This window comes from Nomia melanderi, chromosome 1, assembly GCF_051020985.1.
Source record: "Nomia melanderi isolate GNS246 chromosome 1, iyNomMela1, whole genome shotgun sequence".
Lineage (NCBI taxonomy): Eukaryota > Metazoa > Arthropoda > Insecta > Hymenoptera > Halictidae > Nomia > Nomia melanderi.
Window position 1 is genome coordinate 12,107,019 of NC_134999.1, and position 24,008 is coordinate 12,131,026.

Genomic DNA, 24,008 nt, shown 5'->3' on the forward strand with positions numbered 1-24,008 from the left:
AATTTGCATTAAATTTTTTTAAAAATTTGAACAATTTTTGTTTCAAACGACTGTGATTATTAATCATTGCATCGTGTTACCCACCACATGTATGGTTAGTATCACAAAATCCCTTTGTGATAGGACCACTCAATTTAATTTCATTTGGACATTTGTATTGACGATGTTCAGAAAGTTCCTTACAGGTGGATGAAGTTTTTACCCCTAGAACATAGGAAACAAAATCGATCAGAGATGAGGACATTGAGAATTGGTCTGTTTCAAAGGCTAGGCACTTTGTAAGGAACTTTCAAATCAACAATACATCATTGCAAAGTCTGTAGCAGGGAGTACCTAGCCTATTAAATCAGACCATATAAATACAACATTCAAATTTATTTATAAATGTACATTACATATTTTTCTATAGAACAGTACTATTAGACGTACGAATTTTTATTACCAGTAGAGGAAAATGACATGTCACAAGAATCAAAATATCTGTAACGACTAAAAACCATATTTGAATTGGTGTAATAATATCTTCAGAAACAAGAACAACAAATTTGTTTAAACACTGTCATGCGTTTATAGTATTTTACTAATTACGCCACAAAACAATGATAATTACGATATTGCCAGAAAGGTACTCTTCATTCCTATCAATACAAAATTCTTCGCTACAGCAACCAGTACTTGCCAAATATCAAAGATGTCTTAAGGAGAGGAACAAAAGGAAACAATTTTACAGTTCCTCTTTGTGAGGGGGAAACCTATTCATCGGCAATAGACGAACATGATAACGAAGAGCGTGCAGATGTTGATGGCCTTCTCCTAGGAAATTTTCATGCAACTCCCTGCTACTATTATGCACATTAGCAAATTCTCCATAGGGGTTGCTCCTCGCAGAGGTGAATCTTCTACCTCGAATGATTGTAGGTGGGTCATGATAAACGTTATCATGGAAATTAGGTGTATTAATGAAATATTTCGTTTTCCCTAGAGTGGATCCGTCTATGAACCTCTTATGTAAAGGTTCATGAACATCATCATTGAATCTGTCTTCCTTCGACCACTGTTCAGTATCTTTATTCGAAGATATAATTTCGTTGCGACAACGCTCACATATGTACAATGATTCCTCGTTGGAGGAAGTCTGTTGCAGACTGACGTCAGAATCATGGCAGGACTGATTGTCAGTTTGCGAAGCTATAGTACTGAGTATAGCATTCGACTTTTTAATAATTGACCCGTATGGATTATAATGAGGAGAATATTGCGAGACAGGTGAATGTTGTAAATGAGGTTGATCAGCATGGCTAGAGTGATTCTGATCACCGTCTGTTTCAGACTTGGCAGGAGGGGACCACGTAACCCTGACATACCGCTGTTCCTTGTTTCTCTGCAGGGCAACCTCCAGCTGAGCAATGCGGTTCTCCAAACGCGTGCGTTGAGCCTGGGCACGGTCCTGCTGGTCCTCCATCAACTTCACCATCTTCTCCAATCGCATTATCTGCATCTGCTTGCTCTTCAGAGTGGCATACAATTCTTGAATTGCCTCTGTCTTTAGTGCTATCTGTTTATTATATTAAATTCAATTTGTAATTTTTCTCATATCTTGATTTAAAGATTTCTGTTAAATCCTTAAACTTTAATTTGAATTTAAAAATGATAATTAATCTTTCCACCTTAAAAACTTAAGATTTGAATTTCAAAATGAATAAAATAAACTGTTTTTTAATGTGAGATTATTTTATATTTAGAAGGAAGCCTAATAATATTGATGTTTTGATCTATGTATAAAATATTTAATTACCACATCGATTTAAATACCTGATCAATGTACTCGTTGTTCTCGTCGCTGTTCGACAGCTCCCCATTCTGTTGTTCAGTCTTGCCTTTCAAGATGTCCAACAGCTCGTCCCGTACCTTAAGAAACTTGCTCTGTTCACGCATCACATGGTCACGCTGCTCCAGCTCCAATTGCTTCTTGGTGAGCGCATCCTCCAGCTCTTCCTTTTGCTGAATTACTTCCGCCAAATTATTTCGAAGATCGGAAACCTCTTGCAGAAGCTCGATTGCCTGAGCGCTTAGCCCAGCTTTCCCACCCTCTTTCGTCTGCGATTGCACCCTCGCCTGAATCTCCGCCAATTGCTTTTCTAACGTCCCACTTTTTTCTTGGCTGTGGATTGTTCCGCGAAGAATATGAACTTAAAGATACCTCTCGATAACTAATGCTACCTTTTGAAACATTTCACGAGAAATATAAGAGAAATATATATATATATATATATATATATATATATATAGCTTACGCGTTTTTTGCGATCTTCTTTAAATCTAAGTACTGTTTCACCAGGTTCTTCATCTCGTTCGTCTTCAATACCAATTTGGCAGCCAGTTTCTCCCTCGAGTCTTGCTCCGAGTCATGGTTCTGGTTAGTCCACGAGAACGAAGACAGGAAAAGAATGATCAACAATTATCACGGATCGTCGACGAGATCGGAAGAATCGTTTAACGAACAAAAGGGTCTAATCAAGCAGTTCTTAGGACTTATCAGAGGACATGCCCCGAAAGTAGTGCAAACTAACGGCCGCTTGATGCATCACTGCTACGATCTCTTCCTTTTCCTGCTGCAGCTGCATCGTCATCTGCTTCTGCGTCTCCAACTGAATTTTTGCCTCCTGCAGCTCATTAAACAATCGAACTTCGTTCTCCGAGTGATTGCCCTCTAATTATAAACATCTCGTTGCAATTAATGCAAATTTTGACCTAAACGTTTGACGAGTTTCATACCAGTAATCGTAAAATCTTTGTTCTTCTCTGCGAGTTCGCAAACTTGGTTGCATTTTTCTTCGAGTTGTCTGTACCGCTCTTCCAGCTCAACGAAGGCTTCCTCGATTTGCTGTCTATTTAAAACGAAACGTGTATTGTTAATAACACTGATTACAATGCATCGCTGATTTTTCTTTCTAATTCTGATTTATCAAATAATTTGAAAATAACGGAAAAGTCGATCTTCTTGAATGATGACAATTTTAAAGATTAATTCTCATGCACTGTTCAAGTAATTGTTACATTTACATTTTGTAAATGAAATCGTTTTAAAGTTCATATTTCATTAAATTCTTGTTGATACAGTGCCAATGTAAACACTCCTGCGTAAAAAACTGTAATTAAAAACGGAAACCAGCTTTTTACTTTCAAATTGATCTGAACAGTACTCGAGGGGTAAGAAAGTTTTGTACTTCTTCTCTCTCTCCATGCCAAGTTCGCAGGTAACAGCGTCCAGCTTCTCCGACAGTTCTTTGATCGTGCTCATAGTATCGTTCTCCTTTGAACTCATTTTCTCTTTTAGTTCGAACAGTCTACAATAATTTAAGTCAAGAAAATATGGAACACGGGTTTCTTTAATTAATAGGATCTCGTTAATTGCAAGACGCTTATGATAATCCTTTCAAAGTGTCGCAGAAAATAATCATCTTTCAATTTCACCAGTTCTCTTTTCACAGAATATTTTCTCTCCGGAACAAACCGTATATAACAAAGAAAAGCGTATAATAAAAATTCAATAAAACTCTCAATTTTTCGAAACATTTAATATTCAAAATAAGACTCTAGTTTTGCATCTCCTTTTTACAAAATAAAATAGAAAAATCTACATTCACACGATTCGTGGTCTACCAATTAGCGAGCAATTAACAAGACCACTGTACAGTATAGCAGGAAAAACAACCGTGTCTCGAAGCTGTCTCGTTGCTTCTCGACCTTGATGATCAAGGCCTCGCTGCTCTTCAACGTCTTCTGCATATCTTTCATCTTTGACTCCATCGCCTGATCCTTCTGCTTCATCTGCGTGTCCAAATTCTTCAGGTTTGTCTGAAGTACCTGAATCTTTCCTTCGTCGTTCACCGCGTGTGCTTCCAGCTCGCGTATCTTCGCCCTGGCTTTCTGCAGCTGTGACTCCGCCTGTCGCAAACGTTCCTTGACTTGATTGTTCTTTTCTTTCTCCATTTGCAGCTCCTCCACCGTACTGGTCAGCTGAGACTGCAGCTTCTTTTGATCCTCCACCTTCTTCAGTTCTTTCTGCTTCGTTCGGTTGGCCTCGTACTTTTCTATCATATCTGCGATTATTTTAAATTATTAATTCTTTGGGATATTATAGATATTCCTATATTAATCTGTTAGTTCATAAATTCCAGATATTATTATATTAATATATTAATTTCTAAATTTAAAAAACAGCACATCAGAAATATAAAATATTATTATATTAACATATTAACTTCTAAATTTCACATATTATTCCAGTATATCAATTCATAGATTCATTAACATATTATTCTTACATTAATCTTTTCAAATCATTCATAAACAGATATTTTTTCGTACCGCGAGCATCCATTACGATTTCTGCGATCGTCTTCGCTTCTGCCACCGCTGCCTCCTCCAAGCACAACTGCAGTTTTTCGTAGTCCCTCTGCTGCATTTCCAGCTGCGTAGTCAGCTCCACGTTTATATTATCACCCTCAGATTCATCGGTGTCGGGCTTTAAATGTGCGGTCACAAAAGCCACCAGCTCGGTTTGCTTATTCAATATATCCAAGCAAAGATCCTGAGTCTTCTGTGGAATGTTTTGTAGCTGCCTTTCCAAACGTTCCACGTATTCGCTGCCAATTGGTAGCTTGTCCTCGTTAGTGTCCTCTTGATCATTCTGCACGACTGACACAGGAGAAACAACCTGCTTAGGGGATCCTATCTCGATCTTCAGGTCATCCAATTTCCCTGGGTCCTTTGTACCACTGGCGATCACCTTTTCGCGAAGCTGCGATAACTCGTTGTACAGGTTTTGAGCCAGTTTCTGTGGATATTGGAAATTAATTTAGAGAAACGATGCCTTTATACATAAAATAGCTATGGTAAATGTATAAAACCAGCGGTGACCCGTGAGAATTTGTGATAGCGAGGCTGCAGTAATTAAATTGAACCATATGTTATAGAGTATACGTGAATGCACAACCATATGAATGTTCCAGTGTTGAATATATTTATTATCACTAATCACAACAGAAATATTCATTTTTTACTCTAGCGCTTCTATATACGAGCTATCTGTGTATAGAACATCTTGTAATTGACAATGATTGATTAATTGTCAACGAATGACTGTAGTCTCCTATGATGAAAGTATTAGAAAGATAGAAAGTTACTAATAAAAACTTTTGTTCGTAGTTTTTGAAATTCGAATTCGCTAAATTTTGTTGCCCCCACGATCGAGACTTTTGCTATTGGGGTCAAGAGGGTTTATAGTTATGGCGATAAGAATCATAAAACTGGGGAGGTTCAGCTATCTCGTAATCAAACGCGTCTGCAGATTATTACCTGTTTATCTATCAGATCTTTCCTCAGCAGTTGGAACCGATTCTTTTTCATGAGATATTGCTTCTCGAATTTCATTGCAGATGAAGCGGCAGACGTCGATGATGACGGCCTCCTGTGCGCAGTGGGGCTGACCGCCGGTTGGGGTTTTACGGGTGAACGACGAGCGGAATTGTTCTGCGATCTAGTGCTACTCGAAGCATCGTCTGTCGTGTTATCTGTTATTTCCTTCTGAAATTACATTTTATCGTATATTTATGTTGATATTATTTATTAATTTTATTATAATTTATATTTATGTCATTCACTAATTTTATTATTATTTACATTTATATTATTTATTAATATTTGCATTTCATACAAATTATTTCGAAACATTATTTGTTATTTTCGTCGACAAGTAATTCGGTATTAGAGTATTATCTTCTAGGTAGAATTTTCATATAAAGAAATATTGAACATACACGTTACAATCGATTGAATGTACACCTTGTTAAAGGAAAATAATGGTTTACTTATTGATGCAGTATTTGCTGGATGGCATAACAACCGTCTCAGGTTTTATATAAGAGTCATAGATACGAAGCATAACATTTTATTAATACAAACGTGAGTCGTATTGCGAGGTATCGGATTTGTCGAAGCCTTGTTCCTTTGAGCAGTTCCGATGCCCTTATTTCCCGTAGTTGACATTGCAATTTTCTCTGTGCTGCTCGCAACTCCCGTATTCTCTGAATTTGCAAAAGAACCGAATATACTCTAGCATAATTACATCAAAATATCAGAAACAAACAGTTTACGACAATTCAGTCTGAGTATAAATCGAATCTTAAACTACTACCACGATTTCTCGCTGTCAAAAGTTCAGTTAACCCTTATGTCATCCACCAGGTACCCATACACATATCCAACAACTCATTTTCTTATATTCTTACAAAAAATTTGACAGAATCTCTATTTCTCCGACACTTGCGTGTGAATTCCTTCTTGAGAAACCAGAAATTTACACAAAAATATAGCACTGGAGTTTGAACAAATACAAACATTGGTTGCTAACATAAGAGTTAAGTGTCAGACATCTGTAACATCCATTAGCAGATCGTTTTTCGAAAAGTGGTCACGAAAACTCCGTCTTGAAAGGGTTAATCACGCTGGAAGAGCGGACATATTGGTGGTCCATATCCAGCCAACCTGATGGATGAAGCGGTGCCGTTGACTGGCTCATTATCGTCGGCTGTTATCCCGGCGCCGATGGCGGCACGACGAACGGTGACCGAGTTCCGATATGCCTGCGACACGCGGACGAATTTTGCGGTTGTTGTCGACGGCGGAGAAACGGTCGAGTTTCGATTTCATGTTCCCACTGGCCAAGACAGCGAGACCGCGCGACCGTCGATTCGTTTTCGAGACAGTCGACGACTTCGCGACGCTCTGGCCCGACGGTCGTGTTCCGTCGTCGGTTTTCAACGGATGTGTCCTATTCCCAAAATTTTACTGTTCCTTCTCACGAGTCAAAGGATTTTAGTTGGATCATCGTTCGACGTAATCGCCGGTCGTCGGGTTCATCGGATCGGTTACGTTCCACTTGTGAGTTCGAAGGGTCGAGACACGATAATTTACCTGGTGCTGCGAAACGTCAAAAAAAGGGAGATAGAAATGACGGGCGCCTCTGGCCGCTGGCATTTGTTATTGTCGTAAATCTATCGGGAATCAGGTCGCATTTTCACCAGTTCTTCAATTTTAGGTTGTTCGGGGACTGCGTTACGGAAACGCGAGGAATGGTTAAGGTTGATTTACATGTAATGCGGAGAGGAGATTGTTAACCCTTTGCAATTAAAAGTTTTCTTAGTAGGAATATTTAGTATTCCTGGAAAATAGTTCTTTTGAATAGATTTCTCGATAGTTCTTAAAGAACATTTGATTTGATAAATTATAATTTTTGGCGAATTTTGTATATTTGTTGGTTGGTGATTCTTTTCTTAAATTGCTTTTATTGTTTATTATTGTTGTGTATTATGTAAATTGAACTGTCTTATGTTTATATCGTACTGTTGTATTAATTTTACAAAGAGGAGATGATAAATGGTTTATTGTGGTATTGTTATTGAGGATGGAATTTGTATGAGTCGTATTCACGTTTTCAAACAAAAATATAATTGACGTGTCCCAAGGAATTAAGAAACATGACGGCAAAACACAGGCGCCACTATAATTGCCAAAAAACCGTCTGTACGGGCGCATCTCAATGAAACTGATGACGCAATTCTGTCGGGGAACAAGGTTGACCCAATTCATGGGCATGGTTTTCTTTTTTTTTTTTGAAAGGTCTTATTGAAATATTGTGTTTATACTCTGGAACAGTCTTTCAACCGTGTTATCGCTATAGTCAAAACAGCATCATTTGTAACAAATATTCTTTCAAATGAACTAAAATCATTTTACAGAAACCTAAATACCGTAAACAATAAAAAATGCAAAGAATAAATTGTGTTTAGTAAAATAACAATACGGTTTGTATTTATAATATTCCAACATTAACAGCGTATATAACAACAGTGAAATATGAAGTCATCGCAAATTTTCAAATAATGAACATTGCAGTCCTTCATCTTAAATTTCAATATTTCTATAATTTAACAATTACAAATTATTAACCAAATGATTAGCCAATTGTGCATAGTAACTAACATATGTGCCATATGTACTATGTATTATAATTTTTCTATTACAATAATTAGAAGTACAAATTTCCGATTTTCAAAAATAGAAATAATTTAAAAAAAGATAGCGATGATCGTTTCGCAAGACTCGAGACTATTGAATCTATTAGAAGTACCAATGAAAAAATAATTAACATTCGAGTCTGTTCCAGATGCTACGGGCCGTGTCTGACCCTTACGGCAGAATCTCCTTTGTATGAGCAACGCGCACGCAAGTTCGCGCAAGCGTTGGGATGTTATTAGCACGCCTCGGGAGTCGTAGTCAGTTGCCCGGAGACTCGCGTACACGGTGAATCTTTTAGTTACGCGTTTCGATCATGATGCACGCACGTGACATGAAGCACGAAACTCAATTGTTTTAAGTGTGGTGCACATGTTTCTTGCATCGGTGTGTGTTTTTCTCGAGTAATTACAATGGTGAGTAGTTATGCATACTTTCCTATCTGTTTACCTGAACCATTCAACCCTTTGCACTCGACACTGTTTCCCTCGACGAATATTCATTATTTTCTAATGAAATGTTAATAATGTTATTTGCAACTAATATAAAGAAATATCTTGCATAAATTAAGGGACAGAAATATTTCATTTGGATGTTCCATGTATTGATATATTATATAAAATTTAATATTTAATCTTAAGTTTTACAATATTGTTGGCTCAAATCAAATGGCGACTGAAAGGCTCCTTTCGAGTGTAAAGGGTTAACATGTTGACCGCCACGGTAGTCATTGATGACTGGTGCGTGCAAATTACATGAAAACAATTACAATAAGAACACAAATTAAAATGTTTAGTGACATGAGTAACTAAATAATAGTATAGTTTAAGACCTATAGTGCCAAATCATTATTAATTAATTCTAATAACATTTGCCTCTGTTAGAATACGATAAGTAATGTTGTACGACACTCCAAATTCTCGTGGCGGAGAACGTGTTAACAACGATCGTCTATATTGTATTCTTATTTATATATTTGACATTACAAAGCGTATGATTCGGAGTTTAAAATGCATACTACAATATATACAATTGTTTTTATTGAGATTTAGGCAATTTTCAAATTAATTAGTAAAATGCTCAATAATCAAAATGATGCAAATAAATTTATTTTTTAAGTATTTAAAAATGAATGTAATATTAGTTTCTGTGTCACATTTAAGCATCTGTGAAATAAGGGTTCAGTTTGATGAGATGTTATTTTGTATTTAAATATATTAAATTTGAATCTTTTCTTTTGTATCTTCTTTAGTGTTGGTATTTTGTAAGTTTTAACTTGGTAGTTATGGGATGATTTACAAGAAGGTTGTATGCAAATTACGATTACATTTTTTATGGAGAAAGAAGGAAGGTAACATTGCATTAAGAAGGTTTGTGTCTTGTGAATGATAAAAAGGGTTGTTTCCCTATTGAAAGTAAAATCAAAGTCAAAATCAATATTCGTTATGTCAATTTGATACATCATTAGATTAACAAAAAATATCTCGGAACATTCCAATTTTGTAAAACATTATCAGTTCAATGATTAATCAACCAATCACTATTGAGATACTATACTTCAATAGGATACCAATTTTAATCAACGTTAATTACTCTATTATTACATAAAGTTAATGCACGCTAAAACGTCGTGTTTTAATCCTATCAAACTGGAAAAAATTAGAGCAACTAATTAAGCCAGATTAAATCCAATCAACGTCTATTATTCACCAATATAAATAAAAGTTAATGAAAACATTACAAACTCAATCTCCACAGCTTATAAACATCATTATCTTAAACGACTGAGACGATCATTTCGCCAATATCGATTAAAATTTAAAAGCACTTGAAATGTTACTAAAGCGATTAAAAGGAATCGTTACACCAGAAGTAATGCTAAACTAATTATTGTATATTAATAACAAATTTACTTTTTATTTCTACACAATCATTACAATTATATTTGTCGATTTAACCACATAATTTTCAAAACTAATCATTCAACAATCGAAAACAATAATGCGTAGAGTATCTAACTGAAAAAACGGTATAATGATAAGTTGACTTTCATCCGTTTCGTTTTCACGCAAAAAATAAATCGAAAATGTCATTTCGCTGGGTACACACGATTTACCGTGATCTTCCATAAAAGGTCAGCGGTGCAGCGAGGGCGCAGATCCTCAATGACCCTTGAAATGACTGCTCGCGAACGTACCGACCGTTTGTTGACACGGAGTACGTGATCCACGACGATAAACAGCGATCTCTTGAACTCCAGTTTAATGCACAACAAACTTCAACAGACAACTAATATTTTTAACGCCATATTGCACAGTGGTTCGTCGAGTATTCATCGAAAATGCAACGGAATAAAATAGTTCTAGAAAAATATTAAATTCATTCAGTATACGCATAAAGTGTCTCGCAAATAAACAGCGATAATGTTGAACGAACAAATTTTATGAGGATATAGAATACAGATTTTTATTGGCTTCCTTTGTTTTGCAGGAAATCGATTTTTAATATTCGTTGGATGCACGTGCCGTTGCATATGGCTAATGAGTCTGTTCTTTACGTACCGTTTCTACTTAAAAGTGAAATGAATGAACGTACAGGATTTAATTAATCTGTCAAGAATAACGGAAATAAAGGGGATAAGTTTATTAAATGAAAATAATTATCCAATTCAAGATAAAATGTTTCAACAATTATAAGTATTTGGGTAATCAGAATATCGTCGTGGTGTTCTTATTAATCATAGAAATTGTTGTGGGAAAAATGTTAAATTTACTCTGATAGATATTATAAGAGAATAAATATTTAATACATTTGTATTTGTATTATTTTATGTTTTGTGTTTATTATCTACAAGACATAGTTCTGTGTAGTTCTGTGAAATTATATAAAGATATTGCGTAAACGTTTTCTGCACATCAAGCTTCGACGAAAAATGTATACGATAGTGTGAAGTATTGCGTTAGTGCAAAGTGTGTAATCGAAACATTCCTCTTTTTAATGAAGTATAGATATTACTATTTCTAAATTGCTTATTAGAAACGAGGAAATGTGTAGGGGAACATGATATTTATTTAAACGGAGAAAAGTTGAAATTAATAGTGAATTGTATGGTCAACCAATGCGGTCACTTCTCGTAAAATTATAGAAAGGACGGTGAACCAATTAAGATTGTAATTGGAATTGGAGAGAAATAAATTGGAAAATTAATTTGGGAATATTAAAATGTTTCGATGCTTAATGTACATCAGTGTTTATTAAATGTATTACTGAAACAGTGAATAAAGTTAAATTAGAATAAATAAATTAAATTAAAAGTATTTTAAGAATCTTCATTATATTTTCTCGTTAATGTCTATCAATTATACTATGAATATATTAAACAAATAATTGATCGATAATTTATTTAGTAATTTAAAAACAATGTGGAATAATTTATTTTTTTTTATTTTCCTAAACATTAATGCGCAAGAAGCTTGACTTTATACGTTATTTAGAACTGTGAACTTTTCAATGTTTCTTCGGGCCAGATTTGAAAGAGGTGGACACCGCCATTATTGGAGATATCCTTCCCTTCACAGTTTGATTACGTTCATCAATCATCCCAAACTTTGGAACTACTTTCCCAGAGCTTTTACTGAATGCTTCAAAAACTTGCGGTAGATAAAATAACCCATTCAATTTACACAAGTTTACAACCAAGCTTTTTTGAGGGGAAATTGATGATCAGTTAGGAAACGAAACTTTGTCTGCAGAGGCGGAAGGAAAAGTTTAACGTATTCGAAATTACCAAAATCAAAGCAGAAACTTTGTTACGTTTGTAAGTGATATTGTCGAATATTCAGTAAATCTTTGATATTTCTATGTTATGGATAAATAAAAACTGATTCTATAACAATTAATCTGTGATAAAAATAAAACTACTGTATAATTTATCAAATATTGTTTTGTCCAATATAATATATGGCATTATGCCATTATTTCACTATTACATTCATAAATATTAATAATTTCTGAAGAACTTTAATAAAAATAAGTTGATAAATATCAATGATTCTGCACGAAGTTTGAAACCTGTTTAATATTGAAAATTTGATATCACTTTCGACTCGTCATTTTTCAAAATCGTCAAGAATATAAAAATTACGTGCGACGATCTCGTCAGAAACCGTTAAATCCGCGAGATGAGGTTGTTTATTCAGTTACTTCTCCCGTATCGTCGCCACAGTGCTATAGTAAACTGTCAATTGAACGAAAATATTGTATCGTATCTTCGGCAAACACGGGCAGAGCGAAAAACGCAATTATCAGACAACTTTCCTGTATTCCAGTTGGCGCGCAACGCACTTCGCCGGTATTCAACAATATCGAACACGAAGTTAGTTAGCGTTTAATCTCGTCGAAGTTAATTAGAACCGAAGCTTCCCCGACAAAACAAAAGCTCGCGCCCCTGATTGGTCAACCAGAATTCCCATTCAGAATATTGCGACGATATTTCTAGGCGCGGCGCTGCTGCGAAACTTTCTAACAGATGTTTCGAGGAGCGAGAACACACATAGTGGAGATTCGTTTTCTTCGACGTGTGACATATTTGCGCGCGCTCCATTGATTCTTCTATTCCGTAGACATGACAATTCGAGCTGCGCGTTCACTCGATAACATTGCGCGAAACATGAAAATTGAGGAATCGCGGAAGTTGTTTTTGAAGAAAACGTATCAGTCCGTTGATAAGTTTGTCAATAAATTTCTTAATATATTTCTTAACGAATTAATAAACATGTTTAAAGAAATATTTATTGCTAGACAGATAGGACTATATTTGTTTTACCAAAGTTTTCATAAACACGAAATCACGTTAATATAAAAACTGCGTTTATAATTAATCGCAATAAATTCTAAAGAAACTTATATCACAAACTTACATGAAACGTCGACTGCCACGAGAATTTCGAGCGTTTTGTTATAGTAAGATTTATTCCTTTATAATAGAGGAAAATGGTATTAGGAATAATTAATATTTTGGTATTAAAATACTCATATTACACTATTATCTACTTTATTGTGTCACTGGATAATTTGATTCAATATCAATTTTCTTATTGTAATTGTTTTCAAGCAATTTGGAAGCTCCGATCACCGGTAGCCACCGTGGCAGTCGACGTGTTAAAATAACTCTTCGATTCTTTAAAAACATAGCAATAGAATCTAAACGAAAAACATATCCCTTGAAGTCTACGAGAACTGAGGTGAGATGGGAATAAATCATAGGGAATATTCGTTGTGCACAAATCCTTGATATTCCTAGGATACCGGAGCGTTCATCGTGGCGCCCATATATTGTAACGGCTCGAAACAAGCGGAATTGATTAAGGGGTGCAAAGGGATCGCGAAAATGGCCGCGGTACGGCGCGCATAACGTTGGAATTGGAGAACAAGGTTACGTAAACCCGGCGATAATGTCGCGGCGGACAGGAAAATCATGGTCGTGGCTTACTAAGCTATTGTTTGAATTCCTGTCGGCGCTTTGCGGTCGAGGATGGCAACGAGAATGGCAGAACGCCAGGCCGAGTCAAATACCCTTGTCCTATGCGCGCCTTCTTCGAACCGGCACTGTGCAGAGACGCGGGCGGATTTATGGTTAGCCGGCTTATTATTCGGTCACGCTAATGCTTTGTCGTGTAAACCGAGCGGAATTGCTCGATAGCGGCCGGCCGCCCTCTTATGTGCTTTAAAACACAGGGACGACAAAAAGGTTGCGGTCGTATTGGTTCTGCGCCATGATCGATTAGGGTCGTCGAATTTCTCATTTACACTGTCATTTAGAACAGTTCCTTAACGATTTTGAAATACAACATTTATTTACAATTGAAGGATTTATTTAAACGTCAACTTCAGGTAGATATAATCAATTATTCGTAAACTGTTCGATTAAGGTAAAGAAGAACATAAATGATAAGAAATATCAAAATATAAAGTTGTCTTGGGATCATTTGCGCACAGTGGAATTAAATAAAAACATTACTATTTTAATGTGTTTTTTCAATGGTCATTTAAAAGAAGGTTATTAAACGCATTTTATTGTCATTGAAAAACTTGTAATCGGTTCTTCATTACAGTGAAGTGTCAACATGAAAATGGAGACAGTGTCAAAATGTAATTACGTTTTCTTCCTGTTTAACAGTAGGTTTACAGGACGCGTCAATGTGACGCACAGTGAATTTTATAAACGATATTTTGTAAATGCTTCATTCGATTTTGATCGATGCAATTGCAGGAATATGTATTTTAGTTTATTTTTAAGTCTCCGATGTCCAAAATCCAAATGAGCAAACATCAACTTTTCTAGAAACAATAGAATAAATTGTACAATAAACCCAGTATTAACACGCTGACTGCCACGAAAAACTTCAGTTCTAATTATTTGGCACACAGTTATTAGGTTACACTATGACCGAGTTATTTGTGTTATTAAACATTTTCATTCGCCGCCAGTCATCTCACGAATTATAATTGTTTTCGAGTAGTTTTGAAAGCTACGGTCATCGGTGACCACCGTGGCAGTCAACGCGTTAAGCTAAATATAAAAAATTGTGTAAATACTCTGACGATGGAACGCACGCAGAACTGTGGAACGCGAATGAAGGGGAACGAAACGCCATTGCAATCGTTCAGGACGCCGCGGCGCGCGTCTTGGCAAGATGAGTCACTAAGTGATTCTGCTGCACGTATAAGCGCACCAAGTAGTACGACCACACGTTTTGTCGCACGTGTTGGCAACGCTTTGGCTCTGGCATTCACGTGCTTCCCCGCGGAACATTCGCATTCTAATTTAATAGAAGCGGCACCCGGCAAAGTGACACTTTGTGGCTCAAGCCTGCGCTCTATACACCGAATATTTATTGTTACACAATGTTGGTTACATAATTGCCGAGAGACCAACGCTCACAGTGAAATACACACGCGACTCCCGGTATGCCGGGGTGTTAACGATTTTATGGGCAAGGGCGAAACTTGAATTTGGAATAGAAGCTTCCCTGCAAAACTTACTTTAACCCTTTGCACACTGAGTTCCTTTTGCATTTTCCTTTCGATAACTTCGTATTACTTGTATTGTTTCATTTGAAACGTATTTCGACAGACAATTGATAGGAAGGAGTGTAAACAATTGTTTTTACTAATGCCATTGGAAATAGTACAATAACATAATACATTAATAAATTAGTCGTAAAAGGGTTAAGAGAAAATCGAATTTGAGGAATCGTTGAATGTATATTTACGTATTTGTTTATCTTTATCGAGGAATATTGTGTTTATCTTAAATTTAGGGTTTTTCTCACATTTTTCGTGTAACAATGTCTACACGATAAAACTGTAATTAATCGTTGCTGTATTTAAAAAAAATAATGATTTATTGTTATTCATATTCATGAATGTTGATAGAATCTTCAGATTTATTTCGAAAATACAAGATAATTAATTTTCCATTTCGTGTTTCTCTCGCGTGCTGCGTTTCTCCTTTATATAACGATCGTTTTTGTAAATATTATAGGAATGAAAAATCAACTTGCGATATTTCTGAAAAAAAGACGGAAAAAATTGTACGCGTTTGGTTTAAATTTCATGCAGATCGTTTCATGGCAAATCGAGCATTTTTTACCGTCGACGCGTAGGACTCCATGCATCTAAAAACGTTACAATGCATATGAAATATCTGGCCTGGAATTTGTTGAAAAACTCCGCGATATCTATTTTCCATGGAAATTGAATTTTCATCGGAAACGAGTTTTTTGTTCCGAATAATTGAATTCATTATAAGTTTGACAATCATTTGCAATATTCGAGAGCTCGTCTGAAGCTCTTTGATTAAATTTTTCTGGTTGAAAGAGATTTCAATTCTGATTTTCATGTTTCATTCTGAACAAACAATTTTTGCGGAATGACTCGTACTCGTAGATTGAACATTTCAGTAATTGAATATGTATTTTGTTGAACGTCTTTTTGTGATCATGGGAAAGCGATTTACAGTAACCATTTAAAATCCTCTTTTCGTTCAGATGTGTTTAATAAATTCCTGTTTTACTATTCCATTTAGCATCATTAGCATTATTATGTTATTACTATTATTATTTAATATTATTTACTATTATTTATTATTTATTATTATTATTTATTATTATTTATTATTATTTATTATTATTTATTATCGTTTACTATTATTTATTATGGTTTACTATTCTTCTTACTATTCTTATTACTACTATTACTACTATTATCATTATGGTTTTATTTTATAATCTATACATATAATTCCACAGTGTAACCATTCAAGTATTGTACAATAGAAAAACTAAAATTTGACGATAATGGAATATCCTCCATTTTATCGTATGATGCAAAAAGATTAAAATTCGAGGCACGCCAGCTTGAAAGAAAATAAATTTCACTGTGCTACGATATTTCCCGAGAAAGCAGAGCAAGCTGGGAACACAATACTTTCGCGGCACACTGTACACACTCGCTTACGGTCCGCTCAATCGACCGATAATGCGATTTTCTCTTACATAACGACCGCAGCTTATCCTATCATTGACGTTTGCCTTGATGAAGATCTTGGCCGTGGAGATCGCTGAAAATCCGTTTACGCGACCGTGAATGTATCGATAACGTAAAAACATTTCGCTAATTATAGAGATCGACAAATAATTTTTATAAAATCTGCAACATATCATTTGAGATCCGTTTGCTAATGTAACAGTGGAAGTTATTTTAGAAAAAATATTTACTTGGATATACGAACCGTAATAATATTTTCGTTGATAGTTTTCTTATTGACACGTGGATTGATTGACGTGCAATACGAACATTTGAGCCAGTCATTATCGCACGTCAGTCAGTATCAGTTGTAGCGAAAATATTGTCGGCCATTTCGAGCGGAACCCCCCGTTTCGTACAAAAAATAGATTCAAAGGATAAAATGTAAATTCTAGGGAAAAGCTTTATAAAATAAAATACGGCGAAGAAAACGGTAAACTCAAAAATAAAAGCAAATACTAACGTACAGATACAGATGCAAATCTGACGTGTTTCAAGTGACGTTTCGCAAAGTTTGTTGAAAACTAATTTAACACGTTCGCGGGCAGTAAACATTTTAATGAGCTGCAAAAATGCAGCTCGTTAATTACTCCGAGGGATAAGGTGCATAATAATTTCAAAAACTCAGGGCTACGTAGAATTAAATGCATGACAATGTGTCTTATAAATTTGAATGTTTATAGCACTCATGTTGTTTTGTATCACACTGAAAATGAATGCTATAGCATTCACGTCTGCGAACGTATTAATTTTGCACGGTAATAGATTAAAATATTGTTTTAGCCTGATCAAACCTTCACGGATAAAGATGACGAACAATATTTTGCACAGACACAATCGAAAAAATTTGCTCGAACGTCAATTAGACATAGAAAATTTACTCTTTGACTAAAATTGTCATTTTAAATTGTTTAATCATAATTAAATATAGAAAGATATCTCAGACATTCTATATTTTTTTTGTCATTGATGCAAAAATTTAGTATCTACGAACATATAACATGGATTGTTTTATGCATATGCCGAAAGCTCGTTCACACGCGCGATACGTTCGAAAGAACATCGAATCTCCGTTTCTCCATCGCATCTGCCACATGAAAAAGAAACTAAATCGCCTCTATTCGCATGAAATGAAAACTCACCGTCTGCCACCATCTGCCGTGACTGTTCATGGATAAATTGGGTCAATCGCTTTCCGATCCTAATCCTGCTTGTGACGCATTATTCTTATTATCGTGCATATTTTTGACGAGTCATGGCAAAATGTACATTAAAAAATAGATCTAAATAAACAATATATTTTAACCCATAAACTTCATTTCTTTTAGAACAAAAGAAGAATTTAATATGACTATGATATTTTTGTATTTGAGATAAATCTCTCGGAATAATATCATTCTAAAATTAGTCAATATTAATTTATATATATATATATATTATTATTATTATTATTTATATTTATATATATATATATTAATTAATTTTTTCTGTTATAATTTAATTCATCTTATTCGCTAATAATGTTCAGTAGTGTATAAAATTAATAATTTGAATAATTTCTTCTAAGATAATACATTTAATATCCTTAGAAGGCAAATATTAAAATAATTTTGCACATCAATGCACAACTATTATATTGAATTCTCAAAGATGGATACAACATACCCGACAGGTAATTGAAATATTCGTATCAGCGAGAATTTAGCGAAGATTCCACAGAAAGTATGCTTCCGATATTACCGTAGACTAAATTACATGCTTCAAAGTTTTCTTTCCCAATGGAATGCATTGAAACGATCGCCATGTTGGATTCTTCGGTTACGATGTATTCGATACCTGATAGCAATATTCATTTCACTGGAACCCAGCTCAATATTGCCCTAAATGACCCTAAAATTCACATAAATTTCGTTTCAAATATAATTATGGAAAAGCGCTCCATTAAAATTCAATTTGCTGCAACGATGCATACGTAAACTGCATTTTATCAACGTTAGAATTTGACAAACATTCTATACTTACAATTATCTTACAATCTTGTTATAAAAGGAATAGTGCGCCACTTATTGGAAAATTTAAAGTGCATTTCTAATATCAGCACAATAATATGCATTTTATTAATGTAACAGCTTGATAAGTATCTTAAATTCACAATTATCACACCATCCTGTTATAAAAAGAATAGTGCTCTACTGATTGGAAAATTCAAAGTACTTTTCTAATATCGGCACAAATTTAAATCGCATTAAAATTCAATTTGCTCAAACGATGCACGGATAAAATGCATTTTATTAATGTAAGAGCTTGATAAGTATCTTAAATTCACAATTATCTTACCATCTTGTTATAAAAAGAATAGTGCTCTACTTATTGGAAAACTTAAAGTGCATTCTTAATATTGGCACAGATTTTAACTCGCATTAAAATTCAATTTTTCGCTACGATACACGATAAAATTGCCGTGTTGCAGTCTCGGTGCGCGAAACACGAGCCGCAGTATAATGAAATGAAGAGTTCACGGTTTAACGTCGACCTTGCGCTTCTTTTTCACAGTGGTTAATCAGCTCAAAGGGCGTCCACTGTTTTTTGTTGCTGCTGGAGGTGATAAGGAGCACAACTGCCTCGAAATGCAACCGAATGATAGACGGCACCACCATGCCCCGGTCGAACGCCGAAGGGAAATACCATCTTTTCATCACGCTGTTCAACCGAACGGAAATGGTTTTCTCGTATATGCCCAATACCAGATACAGCGGTGAGTGTGCTATTATTCACATTTTATATACTTCAATTTTAGAAGCAAATGAAAGGCTTCTGCATCGAAGGCTTTGTTTAAAATTATCAATTACATTTTTCAGAGAATATCAATGAACCTAAGGAATTCTTTTTGAAATTGGATTTCTGTGATTCTATGATTCACTGTAAAGTTTCCGAACTTTGCATTCAAGTTTGCATTCAAATAAAAATAAATTTAATAATTCAAATTTTTGTTTAGATCTTAATTCATTTGAAAAGACTTCTTTCAATTTTCTCGGTATCTATATAATAAGATGAATACAAATTGTCATATTGAAATTATATAATGAAATAATGACGATCATCGAATTTGAATATAAACGTCGAAAGCTTCAAGAACTTCAAATTTAATCCGACGTTTGATTCGAGGCGTGTCTGGCCGTAATCAGGAACACTTATATTAAAAAACGTCGATTTTCGCGCGTCGTACAGTCGCGGAAAATGATTAAATGACGTCCGTGTGTCGCGGAAGTAATAAAAAAAAATTCATTCACGCCAGGTTTGATAAATCGTGTAACCTGACTGTAATGAACTTCGCGAGGGTGAAAGTTGGGGGGACTTGATCCAAGTTCATTGAAACTTTTAATTCTCTTCGCCTCAACTTTGAATAGTTAGACAGATTCGCACCTAAGCTTCCAAATTGCTTGTTTGTATGATGGCTGCGATGAAGAGATTGCGCAGGTGCGTCGTTTTCAGCTGTTAACTAATTACTGGGATTTACGAAAATACAGGTGTGCCCGTTTAACGAGGTAACTAATTTTATTGGATCACCTTAACCGTTGCACAAACGTCTGTCACACAAATAACGTCATTGAATACCGTGTTTCTTATTACGGAACCGTTTAACGGGCATTACAGTCGTTATATTAATTGCTCGTAACGATTATAATATCCTTGCTATTACAATGAACTGGTCTTCTTCTGTAAAGCTATTCTACTTTAAAATGTCTCATTGTATCATTTCATTCCTCGAGATATTAATTGTCACACAATTTAAATAATTTATTAGCGTTGATATATTGAATTATATTTGTTAAAATAGAAGATTGAATAAAATTGTTATTATTCGAATATGGTTACCGAAAGACGATTATAATGTTCTCGTATGATTATTTAATAATTTGTTTATATGAAAAATATGCCAATTTTGTAGTAATGAATTTTTTGTAACTTTTTATAAAGTTCATTAAACTAAGCAATTTCTGTTCGTCAGTCCACTACCATAATTCAACCAAGAACCATGTGACCATATTTCAGACTAACTCTATCTAGATTGCCAGCAGCGATTCCGGGTATTCGTGCAGTCACATTATCGATATATCTCGCGAACGGACGTCGTTGAACTCTGAATAGGCTCCGGGGAAGGATTTCTCACTGAGAACCGTTTCTTTCGAAGTTAATGGCAGCAATTATTGAAACAACCGGCGAAGTCCCACGTGTATCATTCTGCGCGACACATTGTTCTAGTTTATCCATTTTTAACAGTTTACCATTTATTACTAGTCTCCAAATCGGAAAGCGAAAAGTATGAACCACTTTGCTCTGCAAAACAAATAGTTATCTTGGCTGAAAAATGTTCATTGTTATATTTTATACATCGTACTAACTAACCTGAATTTTCTAAATACAAACAGTTGCTTTAATCTTCCTACACAAAGAATAAAAAATGTATATTTCCTCCTTGACTTCGATACAATTTCTACAATTCGAATGCGTACATTTTTCGATCATCGATACTCAATTATACTTCAATCACACCGAACAGAAATCTTCGTTTATTATAAATTCGAGTTGATCATCCTCGTAAATTCCATCACAATTTCCAAATCAATTATAAATCATGTCTTCTTCAATCATCGATAGTCAACATACTCAAACTTCATCCAACAAAAATTTCATTAGAAATATGACCAATAGACTTGGAATATTTATATATATATAATATTTATATTCTGAAACATTTTCAAGGAGATTAATTCATTCAAAATGTTACAAAATCCACTACACTTTAAATACTTCACCTATTTCTTCTTAATCGTACGCATTCCGCGCATTCAATTTTGCATTATCAAACGTCCCATGAATACATAAAAGTCTAGAATCTAATCATCGCAACGCAGAAAGAAATATTTCGAATTTCCTCGGAACGGTGCAATTTATTCTAGCGATAAAAATGGCGTGAAAGCCGCAGCTCGGTCGCACATTGGCGCAGCCCGAAAACATCGAAGAATCGAACGGAAGCCGAACACCTTGAACGTCCCCGGAACCGGGCAAGGGAAGCGAGTGTTCGATAACGAAGAATTCATTGTTCCCCCGCGGGAGAGTCTATTGTCCGCCGTGATTTCATCGCGTTCTTCGGCGTCGCGACCGAGTCGGTGGTTACAGACGAATCGTTAACTTTATGCTTATGGTTATACGAAAAATATACACATGAATTATTGTCGTTAATGCTAGGTTTACGTAACGCGTCACACTTTGATGCACATTGAATTTTATGAACATTGTTTAGTTAATGTTTACGTCGATTTTGATTAATGTGATAAGACAAATGAGTATTTCAATCGTGTGTCTATGAATCCCTAATTTCCAGAATCGAAATGAACGAAAATCAATTTTTCTAAGACCAATAGAATAAAGTGTATGATAAACGGCTGTAAACTTAGTGTTAATACAAGTTTCAAGTCCATACGATTCTAGGTTATAATTTACAATTTCTGCTTTGACAAAATAAATTGATAACTAGTCATTTACTTTCAAAGTAGCATCTTAATCCTCTGCGCTCGATAGGCAACCTTGTCACTACTCGATTTAATGCAGTGAAACTGTACAGCTTTATATTTCATTCTAAACTTCACACAATGCATCAATATGTAAAATATTTCAATAACATAGCTACATACCTTAAAAAATATCGTTCGTGTCTCATAAGAAAATGTTAAATACTTCTAGTGAAAAACTTTCTGGTGCAAAGGGTTAGTATTTGACTATCAACTTTGAACTGGAATAACGTCAAATGTCCGAATTCAAAATTGGGCGTTTTCCTTCGTTCATTTGTCTTTATATCAATTCCTATATTTTCTGATTAATCAGTCGTTCAGTTTTCTTCTTTCCTTTTGTTTCTGTTTCAACTAAAACGAAATGCATCATCTAACTTGTTTACCTTTATTTTGTAGCCAGTTATTTCAAATCGTACACGGATATCGTGTATACTAATGTCATTAATTCCGTGAAATGGAACCTTTTATTTTTGCTATTTTGGCCACGTTTTCGGGCGAATGGATCACTGTGCGTCGCCGCCGTAGCCGCCGTTGCACTCGGTGCATTCGTTGAACTGCATCCGCGCGCCGAGTTCTCACCTGGCCACCGGCCAGCATGTTACGTAACGCATTAATTCACCGACTCGTCGCATTTGCATGAGTTAGTGGCCGTGGATCGTCGCCGACGGGGCGCGCGGCTTAGTTTTCGATAACTGCACGCGTGCCGCGAATATCGTTTTCATGATCCAGTGAATCGAACCTCGGAGTTAACCCTTTGCCCTCGTGTATCGAACGTGGCTCGATGTCAAATTTATTCTGTTACCTTAACACTAACCGTCAAATGGCCAGTTTTAAAATTTGATTAAGTATTACGCGTTTTCTTTCGTTCATTTAACTTTGAACAGAACTGTCGGGCAGATCTAATATTTTCTGTAGTAAAAAGAATTGTTAAACAGAAATAGTAAATTACCCTTTGGTAATTGCTGAAGATTGTTCTAAATTATCATTTGGAATCTGGATTGTCATTATTACAGTAAGCATTAATCCTTTGCACTTGAAAGTTTTTTGCTAGAAATAATCAACACTCTTTGATAAAATATAGACGATGGTCGTTGTGACTAATAAAAGTAATTTAATCGATAAATTAAGGGACAAAAGTATTTTACTTTGATATTTCACATAGTGATGCGTTGTACGAAGTTTAGCGTTAAACATCAAACTTTATAATTTTACTGCATCAAACCATGTGGTGACTCTCCTAAGTGCAAAGGGTTAAGATATTGATACGATCAATATAAGGTTTAAAAAGAATAAAGGTTTCAAAAGAATAAAATCTTTAAAACGTCATGCAAAAATGGCCGATATTTCTGTACCGTTGAAACTGACAAATAGATATCCTACTAACTTGTCCTATGAAAACATCAAAATGGAATACCAGCTATTCTACATCGTCCATTTTAAAATGAAAATTTACCAATGTTTTTACAAGGGGATAAAAGCGCTGTCATTTCTAAATGAAATATTAATGCACCACAACGTTTCGGATGCAATCAAAAGTACCATAACGTTGTTAAATGTAAAACGACAGTTCTGTAAATGTTTTAAGTGAAGTAACGATCAATCATTTTTTTTCCCCGACGAAAAGTAAATATTTTTCTATGTCGCTGCATGTGACAGATGAGAGTCGCAACGTTCTTTTGGAATGAAAAGCAACAACAACGCGGCAAGGCGGTTTCAAAGCTATAGCCAGTTTCCGCGGCAAGCTGCTTTAATCTCGAGGAGAAACTT

The 24,008-nt window shown here is 35.1% G+C and overlaps 2 protein-coding genes across 5 annotated transcripts in view; one reads left to right on the plus strand and one right to left on the minus strand.

The window, feature by feature from the left end:
- Positions 1-3: 3 nt before the first annotated feature.
- On the minus strand, positions 4-6,937 carry LOC116427622 (uncharacterized). The gene is made up of 12 exons (XM_076366208.1): positions 6,550-6,937; positions 5,968-6,089; positions 5,362-5,589; positions 4,372-4,840; positions 3,716-4,103; positions 3,228-3,347; positions 2,776-2,888; positions 2,571-2,710; positions 2,295-2,413; positions 1,809-2,161; positions 1,365-1,563; positions 4-204 (listed from the first exon to the last, which is right to left on the minus strand). Exons 1-12 carry the CDS (start codon positions 6,581-6,583, stop codon positions 180-182), a joined length of 2,310 nt encoding a protein of 769 aa, XP_076222323.1. The 5' UTR covers positions 6,584-6,937; the 3' UTR covers positions 4-179.
- Positions 6,938-8,342: 1,405 nt separating this feature from the next.
- LOC116427633 (spondin-1) overlaps positions 8,343-24,008 on the plus strand; it is a 35,746-nt gene continuing 20,080 nt past the window's right edge. For all 4 annotated transcript variants that reach the window (XM_031978199.2, XM_031978201.2, XM_031978202.2 and 1 more), the window contains exons 1-2: positions 8,343-8,495; positions 19,222-19,423. In XM_031978199.2, the coding sequence (XP_031834059.1) occupies positions 8,493-8,495; positions 19,222-19,423 (205 nt within the window). In that variant the 5' untranslated portion in view covers positions 8,343-8,492. The remainder of the gene's footprint in view (positions 8,496-19,221; positions 19,424-24,008) is intronic.

Bases quoted from the DNA above. Each gene is read 5' to 3' on its own strand.
- LOC116427622 (XM_076366208.1), bottom strand. From the start codon at position 6,583: ATGAGCCAGTCAACGGCACCGCTTCATCCATCAG. The intron at 6,090-6,549 runs GTTGGCTGGATA...TTGCAAATTCAG, and splicing joins GGCACCGCTTCATCCATCAG to AGAATACGGGAGTTGCGAGC. The intron at 2,414-2,570 runs GTTAGTTTGCAC...TGGACTAACCAG, and splicing joins CAGTGATGCATCAAGCGGCC to AACCATGACTCGGAGCAAGA.